The sequence below is a fragment of the Pezoporus wallicus genome, unplaced genomic scaffold (assembly GCF_028554395.1).
Source record: "Pezoporus wallicus isolate ANWC-B61680 ecotype Strahan unplaced genomic scaffold, APGP_CSIRO_Pwel_v1 contig_8000, whole genome shotgun sequence".
Lineage (NCBI taxonomy): Eukaryota > Metazoa > Chordata > Aves > Psittaciformes > Psittacidae > Pezoporus > Pezoporus wallicus.
In genome coordinates this window covers 517,898-527,881 of record NW_026635009.1, presented here as the reverse complement: position 1 = coordinate 527,881, position 9,984 = coordinate 517,898, and the positions used below count along the sequence as shown (strand labels likewise).

The 9,984-nt window shown below is 40.3% G+C and overlaps 1 protein-coding gene across 2 annotated transcripts in view; it reads left to right on the top strand.

Annotated features, from left to right (window-relative positions):
• Positions 1–9,984, top strand: part of PDXDC1 (pyridoxal dependent decarboxylase domain containing 1) — a 103,718-nt gene that overhangs the window by 74,123 nt on the left and 19,611 nt on the right. The window contains exons 1-4 of one of the 2 annotated variants that reach the window (XM_057407027.1): positions 666–900; positions 7,167–7,240; positions 7,794–7,859; positions 9,121–9,204. In XM_057407027.1, coding sequence (XP_057263010.1) covers positions 880–900; positions 7,167–7,240; positions 7,794–7,859; positions 9,121–9,204 — 245 coding nt within the window. In that variant the 5' untranslated portion in view covers positions 666–879. Of the gene's footprint in view, positions 1–665; positions 901–7,166; positions 7,241–7,793; positions 7,860–9,120; positions 9,205–9,984 lie in introns of those variants that run through there. The other variant, XM_057407096.1, reaches the window with a different exon arrangement.

Below are 9,984 nucleotides of genomic sequence, written 5' to 3'. Positions count from 1 at the left end.
TGAAAAACGTTTTAATCACAAGGTAGAGCGAAGTGAGCTGCCCGGTGCTAGAAACACCCGCGCTGGCCACTCCGCTGTCCTCACACACAGACATGGCCAGGAGGGAAACAGCCTCCTCGGTAGTCATAGAATCGTCTTGGTTGGAAAAGACCTTTAAGATCAAGTCCCAACCACTCACATCTGACACCTACAAGTGGAGCTATTAAATAACAGAAATAGCGTTCGGAGGAAGAGGAATGTGCACCAGCGAGTAACTACAGCTGGCAGGACCAACAGGAACGCTCTGGACAGCGGGGTTTGGCTCTCCGGTGCTCGGCCCCGCGGCCCATGGCCTCTGGCGGCGTTGCCAGGGCCCCCCCGTGGACCCCTGCGTGCACGAAGGTTTTGTCGCTGCCGTAACGAACCCCGCAGGCCAAGCGGACGGCCCCGGGGTGACAGCCGAGAGATGTGTGAATGCGGGAGCCCTCCGGGGTAGCCGGGGACCGAACCTCGACAAGCCGGCAGCACCCCACACACCTCCCGCCTCCCTGCTCCGCTCCACAGCGGAGCCGTGCGCATCGCGCTCACTGCGCATGCGCTAGTACCTGTCACCTCCCGGTCGTGCTGCGGGCCTGTTCCACCAGCTGCAGCGGGTGGTGAGCGGGAGGGAGGGAGCGGGCCGCGGCATTACCACGCTTTCTGCGGTGCCACTGCCTCGCATTCCCCCCGCCCGTGTGCGCGGTGGTTTCGGCCGCGGGGCGGGCTTGTCGCCGTTCCCTAGGTGAGCGCGTTCTCGCCCCGCCTGCTGCGGCCTCGTCAGCGCTGCCAGCGTGGAGCCGACTGGGGCTGAGGCGGAAGTGCCTGACGGGGAGGCGGCGCGCACCGGGGAGTCCGCCGGCTATGGACGCTTCTCTGGAGAAGGTCTGCGGGGCGTGCCGGTGCCAGCTGGACGGGGAGGGGCGGTGGGGGCTAGGGCACCTGCGTGCGGAGGAGTGTTGAGGCGCGACGGGCCCCGGGGGCGAGCGGGCGGGCCCTGACGGTCGCCTCGCTGCGGGGTTGTGGGGCCGCGCCCGGGGCTGAGGGTAGCGAGCTGGGGCTGGGGCGGCGCTCCCCTGGCCCCTCGGCTGTGGCGGCGTCGCGGCTCAGCCAGTTCTGGGGCTGTTGGACCCGGGGGGCTGTGCCCGCCCTGTGTCACGCAGGCTGCGGCCGTCAGCGCAGTCCATAGGCGAGCCCTGTCCCGTGGCCATCGGCGCCTGTGTGAGCGCCGTGTTTGCGTGTCCCGGGTCTGTAAGAAGTGTGCAGAACTGTCAGGAAATGCTTTAGGAGCTGTTTTTTTTGTTTCCTGGGAATGTCAGCCTGCAGCAGGATAGTAGAATCTTGGTTTACTTCCCACACACACAATTTTATACTGGTGGTGTTTGCTGCCCTGTTTGCTCTCTTGTGTCCAACGCACTGTACAAAGCAAATATTGATTCTGTAACACCGTGACTGACAAAACTTGTGTTGCCTTTGTCACTGTGAGTCAGTCAGAACCCGGTAAAGTAATCCGGGATATGCCATGCTTCTGCTGGCTTCCGTGGCACCTGCTTGCTTCAGAAGACCTGCCCTGGAAGGTGGGGATGGAATGGCTGCTCGTGCATAGCTTATCATGCTTGTTGTGTGTCTTCGAGGACAGTCTGCATTTGAAATAATTCATATTTCATGTACTTCCTTCCTCAGCATTACTTATTATACACAGCACATTCAATTTTGTCCAGTGTTTGGAATGCCTTGGAAAGGTTGAATGGGATGTGTTCTGGTAAAATGAATAGTTAGGAAATTCAGGAAGTATCTTCCTGATGTGGTTAGTGACTTGGTAGCCAAATGGTTTGATATACTACAATCCACATGAAGAATACAATGTTAAAGCGTATTTGGTAGCATTTAAAAGCTCAAGTGCTTTACTAGTGCTGGCAAAAGTTACGTTGTCTACTGCTTGTTCTGAAAAGTTTTCACTACTTAAGTAAAACTTGAATGAATATACTAGTTTGAAATACAGTTTTCATCAACAGAACTAAAGCAGAATAATGACACAATATGTAGTGATTAAAAGAAAGCACATTAGCACAGGGCAAGTGTTTGTCCTACAGTAATGACAAAGCCCTTAAACTTTGTTTGACAGGGTCATCATAAGCAATAAAAATGCCATACAAGAATTAAATACCTTAATTTCTTAACAGAATAAAAGTCCAAGTTTTGGTTGCTTGTATCCTTGATGTAAGGAATAGTCTGTAACGGTGAGGGCCCTGCAAAAACTCGCATGTCTGATTTTTCAGTGTATGCAAATAGATATGAATAGTTATCATTTGGTTTACTTCCTCCCTTGTTTATCATGTCTTTTTTCCACATGTATGCTGAAAGCTACACATGCTACAATACAGTAAGGAGTTAGTGTCCTACTGATAGTCTTTGGTTAAGATTGTTGTCAGTCTGTACAATCTGCACTTTATTTAGTCAGGAGCATGATATGTAAGAAGTCTTCTCCCTAAATAAATTTGAAATTAATACAAATTGGGATATGTTTCTCCTCAGAGAAAGTGTGTCCACGTATTTTTGGGCCTATTTATGCATTATCATAATACATCTGAGATTGTCTTCTGTTTGAACTGTGGCTTCTCTCCTTCTTACATACTTACACTGACATCCCAATAAGCTACATGTATAAGTACTTTTTAACTTGGATTAAAACTTGAAAAATATTGTATTTTTTGTTACAAAGAAGGTGTTTTGGTAGAATTACCCAATTAGCTGACGCTGAATTACTACAGTTGTTAGGTTCTTGCAAATGGAAAAAGGTTTTTTTCTTTTTTTAGCAGATGAGAAATTTCCTGAGAACTGGAAAAATTGCATGACAGGATCACAAGCAAAACCACTGTAGAATCTGATGCATACTAACAATCTCATAGTTTGATTTTGCAGATTATCTTTGAGGTATCAGACAAATGTTTTGGTTGGGTTTTTTTTAATGTGTTTATATTGTATATGTGATATAATTAGAATGAATTTTATCTGAAACCCAGAAATCTTTTTTTTTTTTTTGAGTGAACTTCAAGTTTAAGTTCTTTGGGAAGCCTGTGTTAAATTTCAGAAGTTTGACTAACAGATCTATGATCTGCCTTCCTCCCTGTATTATATTTTGATAAAAGTGACCCATCTTCTGAGGGATTTTAAGTTTCAAGTTAGGTAACTTTGTGTATGGTAAAATAGGGCAAATTCTTTCCTTGTAGCTTCTTGCAGTCTCTAGAGCAATGTTTTCCCTGAATCCAAAGAAACTGGTTTGGTTTCTTGCTCAGTCTTTTGTTACTGACAGCAACATCCTGGTAACTTCGTGGAAAACTCGTGACAGCAGACCTGTATGAAAATCCTGCTGCATATCACAGGGAAGAGATAAAGAAAGATTAAAAGAGCAAATACCCATGAGCAGAAGCTTTGTGGTAATACAGTGCCATTTTCATTCTAGCCTAACAGTCATGAAGTAGCTGCTTTTTTATTTGTTATACAAAACTTTTCTTTGCCTGGATAATAAATACACAAATTCTTTTGGCTAAAGAATACTGCTGTTGTTTGAAATTAATTTACTGTTGAGAACAGGATTTGTTTTTTTGATAGAAAAGCTTTCTTCTAGTTAAATGTAATATTGTACTGGGAAAATGAGGCATACTCGTCATGAAATACATAATGAGTTGTACCTGTGACTTTGCACACACAGAATAATTTCTGTAGACAGTTTAAAAATCATTCCTTTCTTATATTAGGAATGCAGCCTACAGAAATGCAAAATCAATATTGTAAACCAGTGGTACATGAAGCAACAGTCTCCTTTTTGAGTTTGTAATAAATGTTTAGTCTTATCGCTACTGGAGAGCATCCAGGTTGCCAAGGTGTGGCATACTGCCTATAAAACCAGAAATGGTTTAGAGTTCAAAGTGCTTAAAAAAATAGTAACAGATTAATTACAAAATAAGGGAGTAACGACAAACCAAACCTATCACGAGTTAATCTGAGTGAATAGGGTTAATACATTTTTAAGGCAACAAATGATAAAAGTCAAAGTAGGGTAGTGAACATCAGGGTCTTTGGAGGGCTTAAGGAAGCAGGAGGTATTGGTGCTGAATGGATTCCTTGAAGAAAGAAGCTGTGGCTGGTGCCTCCTTAGAGCATGAAAGGGTATTGCATGTGTTGTAACTCGTCAAAGAATCACCTGTGATCGATTGGAGTCAAATCCTGGGATACCAGGGGCAGGACTGAGTGCAAAAATTAAGGTTAATATAGTAATGCAGCTGTTTTAACCTCCTCAAAAAATGTCTTGTCCTGTGGTTCAGGACATAGTATTCAAAAACCCATCCACCAGTGTTCTTAAAGCAGCTCACGAACATGAAAAATGTCTTCTATTTATTATTATTTGGATTTTATACACATTTGATCCCGTTTACAGACAGAACTAAAGCATTGTATTATGGCATGTTATTGAAGTCTGTTCAGAAACAACAGAATGGTTTGTTGCTGCAACTTTGCCATACCTATTTTTCTTGCTGCTTAAAATAAGGAGAGAGTCTTCTGCTTTCCATCTCTCTGCCCTTAATAATGTGAGCAGAGCAGGAAGCGTATCTAAAATTCAGTATGCAGTAGAAAAAGGGTTTGTTGGGTTTTTTTGCTTCTCATAATTCAAAGGAGAAGATAAGTTGCTGCATATCTACTTAGCCATTGGGAAAAAAGAGCAGGGGTTCATTTTCCAATCAAACCCAGAATTTCAGTTAGATTTTTTAATTAAAACAAATCAAAGACTTTCTGGATTTCATAGCATTTTTGGAGTTTAGTGTAACTTCTTAAGACTTTCAAAACTATATGTATTTATTCTGCCAGCAGAAGGGTTTCATGCGTGTGTAATTACTAGTAAGTGAGATGGGCTGAGTCACGAGGTAAGCAGGTGCAGGTTTTAACATCTGATGTAATTCGAACAGGTGAATTTTGTGTTAGTAACAAACAAAAGCACCTCGGAGCCCTTTTTATAATGCCTCTACATCTTGTGTCCTTATCTACAAGAGAGTCATTTGAATATCTGCATGATGCTGAGGAACATTCAAGTGAATAACTACCTTTGATCATGTTTTATGGCATGCTGAATTTAAAGTATGCGAGATGGGCATAATCAGTAAATGATGTCTATCTGATTACTCCCTTAAAAGCTCCCAGCAGCAGACCTGATTTTTATTTCTTTTTTTAAGTAAGGTTTCTTTTCAGAGCTTCTTTGATGTAGTGCAACTTGGGAAACCACTGAAAACACGTGGAAATATTGTCAGTGATCATATTTAGATTTATCTTCTAGCTATATCTGTTGTCTTCAGAGTATCAAGTATTTGCTGTATGTGTTGGTTTTTTGGTTTTAGTTGTGTTTTTTTTAACCTCTGTGATGAGTTGTTGAATTTTATGACTTTATGCATTTATCCTGCTTTTTCACTCGGTGCATAATTAAGTCGTGGCCCTCATAGCAGTGGATGTTGTACCTACAAGACAGCAGTGTAAAAAGAAACCCAACATTTATTGCTAAATGCTGGGAGTTTTTGTGGGAAACTACTGCTGAATACTTACTTGCACTGTTCCTTTGTTCTTCCCCAAAACGTTTGTTGCTGGCCAATTCTAAAGCAACAGAATACAGAGCACTATCAGTTTTGGTTTGAGCCACTGTGACAATGCCTGGGTACTGATTCTTTCAGCCACCTACCACTTGCTATAATATGAGTTATATCTCTAAATATTTTGGTAAAAATAGTCTTTGAACGTATGGGAACTCTCAGCATAATTTCTTTTTCTCTTCTTGATTAGGCCTCTGGATGAAACTTGTGTAAAATCCTCATGGAAATTATTCCACTATCTTCTGTGATTAAATTTCCTTTTGCATGAACAAACGTACGTGCCCGTGTTGCATGATTGCGACAGTTGCGTGCGTTTCCATCAGCAGCCATGGAAAGCATGTGCAGGCCTTTAGGAAAAGTGTTCCTCAAATTCTGTAGCAGACAAGCTATTCTATCTTTGCAGCATGGGTGGTGTAAGTTTAACTATCAAACTTGGTCTGGATTTTTTTATTTTTAACCCCTAGGACCTCTGAACCTCAGCAGCAGTGTAAGTGGTCAACCCTAGAGGCTTTGGTATGTGGGCTGATCCCTTGAAAAAGGGTTGATACTGAATTTATGGAGGCTAAGCTTGCAGTACGTTTGGGAAGCAGAGGAAGGTAGAAGAAACTGTGTAACAGGATCACCTGAGAATCTTAGGGTTTTCAGTCAAATGGGATGGGTCTTATCAGTGGTGGTACCTGCTACCTTCATATTGGGGTATATTTATTTTTCAAATACAGTCTATAGATAGATCAGACTCTGCCAGATGATACCTTTCACATTCTCTGGAAGCTTCTAGATGGTATGTAATCCTTAAATGGGTAAACAACCCTGTCCAGAACAGGAACTGGCATCTGCCAGGCTTCTTGGGTTAAAGTTCATAGAAGAGACTTATTCAGAGCAAAAGCAGTTCTTTAGAAATAGCATTTACTTGTTTTTGAACTTGTCACTGTTTTCCTTACTCTGTAGAAAGATTAGGGTGTCCCTTAGAAGGGTGTTTTGGTTTTGGTTTTTGGTTTTTGTTTGTTTTGTTGTTTTTTTTTAATAGGACCACATTTAAATTTTTACATTTAAAGGAATAGTTCAAGTTTTCTTGCTGGCGTAGAATGGTTATGAAAACAAGCAAACAAATCATTCAGTTGGCTAAAGTGGCACATACTTAATTTTTTATCTAAAGCATTATAATGAGCCCTTGAACACCTTGCATCTTTCAAATCCTTGACTTTTGCTCTCTCTTTCATTATTCATGAGGAAAAGTTCTGACTTTCCTTGTAGAGAGAAAAATGGATGTATCAATAACAAAATCCACATGACATTTTAGTTTTCTTTTGGGTTATTTTAGATTAATAGTATGATCTTATTTTGTATATTTTGTGTTCAGGATATTCAACATACTGTTATTTTGAAATGAGTATACACAGACTAGTTAAAAGAATCTGGCTGAATGAATTTGTATTGAGGATGTTGTGGGGACAGTAGTAAGATTAATGTTTTGTGGGTTTTTTTCTTAAAAGTTATCTTTTTTTTTTCTGAAAGATGGTGGACCCTACTTTAGCAGAAATGGGAAAGAATCTGAATGAAGCAATGAAGATGCTAGAAGACAATCAAAGGTATGCGCAAAGTATAATAACTACAAAAATAATAACCCGTTTGTGCTAAGGGGAGGATTATTAATGTTTCTGTCATGAAGCAGGAACGAACTAATTTTCCTTGTAGTTTAAGGTCATGCTATCATTCTGAAGCTTACACCTGAACAAATTACCATTGTTTCTTAAATGATGGGATTTTAAAAAGAAATGTACATATTTTTATGCATGTTCTGTAATATTCAGAGCCATTCTAGCGACTCTGTTTTTTCAGAGATGTTAGATTTATTTTTTTTCCCTACTGCTGTGCAAGTAACTTTTAATTCGTTTATATATGGCACTTCTGTAAGTTGGACATTTTCTGTTAAAGAGCTAAACCCCCCAAAACTTAGGAACACTTTAATTCAGTTTGAGCTAAATTCTTACATAGGTCTCACCTGATTTATTTGTGAACCTGTTGTCAGTGAAATAGATTGTAGGCATGTCAAAACATATTTCCGCAAGTCAAAGTCAATACATATTTGATGTTATAAAACAGATACTAAACACTTAGTTTACACTTTTGTCTGTAACTTAGAAAAGTGGAAGAGGAAAATGAAAAGAAGTATGCACGGAAGGATATTCCTGGACCGCTCCAAGGCAGGTAGGCACAATTTTTAGCTGACACTATTTAGTTTTCAAAATTTATAATACAAAAATTTGTAACATGTTTGTTTTTCAGGCAGCTTCTATATTAATGCAAACATGAAAATTTGCCAGGCTTTATGTTACCTTTTTCCATGCTCACACAGTGGAAGTAGGGGGAAGATTAAGATCGTGCCAGTTATTTCCATACTCCCATAGGAGGAATTTAAAAAGATGACTTGTCCTTGGTGACTGAAATTTTGAACTGTTGCTATCTAATGAAGTCTTGGTCCATACACCTGTGATTGAGGCTTAAACATAGATATATTTGTGCTATAAAGAAGCATTAAAACACCCATTAGGAAAAAAACAAACCCCATAACAAAAAAACAAACCAAAACCAAACAAATAACAACCAAAAAAAAACCAAACCCCACAAAAAACCCTGAGACTGATAAGGTAGAAAACTTTTGAAAAATCAACCACCACAAAACAGCATAGCTTTTCAGCACAGCTGGCTTAACAAATTGCATGGAGCTCTTGTGCATAAGGCAGGTAAGATCATGGTACCTGAAAACTATAGTTTAAATTGTTCATAGCCTCTTTGGAAGATGATCCTGCGGGAGTCCAAGCTAGTGCTTCAGGAAGTACTACAAAATTTATATAAGTCTTTCTTTTATGTACATAACCTAAACTTGGTTTTGAGTGGAGACACTGAATTAGCTCTTCTAAGAATAAACAGCCGTTTCAGCTGTCAGAGTGTAAGTTCTTATACTACTGTAAATTTTCCTTGGAATTATGTAAGTTGAAGTGTTGTGGATCTCTTCTCGTTTTGCTATACTAGAGTGCATCATGTCAGAAGCCTAATGTAGCTTTTGTTGGCCAGAGACTAATATTTGTAGGTTATTACTTAAGAGATGTGCTGAGTTTGTGAGCTGAGGCTGGATTATGTAAAGAGAAGCTTGGATCCGTGGCTACTACATTACTTCGCTGTGTAGCAGTAAGCAATTAAACATTGCCAAGCCAAACTTTTCAGTCCAAATTTTCTTAGTAAATGTATTTTTCTGAGAGTCTGAGTTCATACTTATTGAAGTGTCTTACTATAATTAAGTAGGGGTTTGGATTAGTTGATTCAGCAACCACGTCTTCATGATCTGTGTTTCTGAGAGTAAGGAACTGTTTTTGTTGCTATACAAGTGCAGTGTCTGAAATGGCCTCTTCATTGGATGCTGGTACTTACCTCTTTTGTGGTTTTTGTTTTCCCCTTTCTGGTATGCTAGTGGCCAGGATATGGTGAGCATACTTGAGTTGGTTCAGAACCTAATGCATGGAGAGGAGGAAGAGGAAACCTCACAGACCTACCGGTAAAGCCAATATGAATTATTGTATGTGGAAAATACCTGACTTTGTTACATTTTTGTTATTCTAGAGCTTACACATTTAAGTATTTTAAACTGTAAAGATATTGTGCAGCCGTGCAACTTTCTAAAGGCAGTTTAGATTATATAGTGAGCCCTGATTTCTGATGTGACAGCTCATTTTGTTTTCTACTTTCTGGAAGTTGTTTTCAGTCTGAAAGTCTTACAAAACTATGAATGCCAATACATTTTTTCACCATCTCTCACTGTAGATTAAAAAAAAAAAAAAGAAAATTTGTTTCCATTTTTCTATGAAATGGAAATAATGCTAACTAATCTGCAGAAGGTTATTGAAAAATAACACTTGAGAAACAGTTTGGAAATTCAAAAAACAAACAAAACCCAACAAACTCATGAAAGCTGTGCCTCTATTCTCTGACTTTTGTCTGCATGAGGAGAGAAAAGTATGTGTTTAATGCACTTTAAAGTCCCAAAGCAGATAAGGTGCTTAGTTCCAGTTTATGCTAGCCGATGGGCTAAAAAAGAACCCAAGGTGATGCCATACACAGCTAGGCCAAGTGAAGTGTGCAAGTGTTTTTCTTTTGTCTGTACTGGCACTTCAGTATGTAATGCACAATGGCAGGAAGGCGGCTGTGGTATACTGTACTTCTCTGCTACGTATTTAAACTTGCATGTCTACAAATTCTGTCACTCTGCAGTAAAAATGTGCAAATGTAAAATTGCTGTAGTGTTCATGACTTGTATTTAGTTGGCAGTTACTCTCTT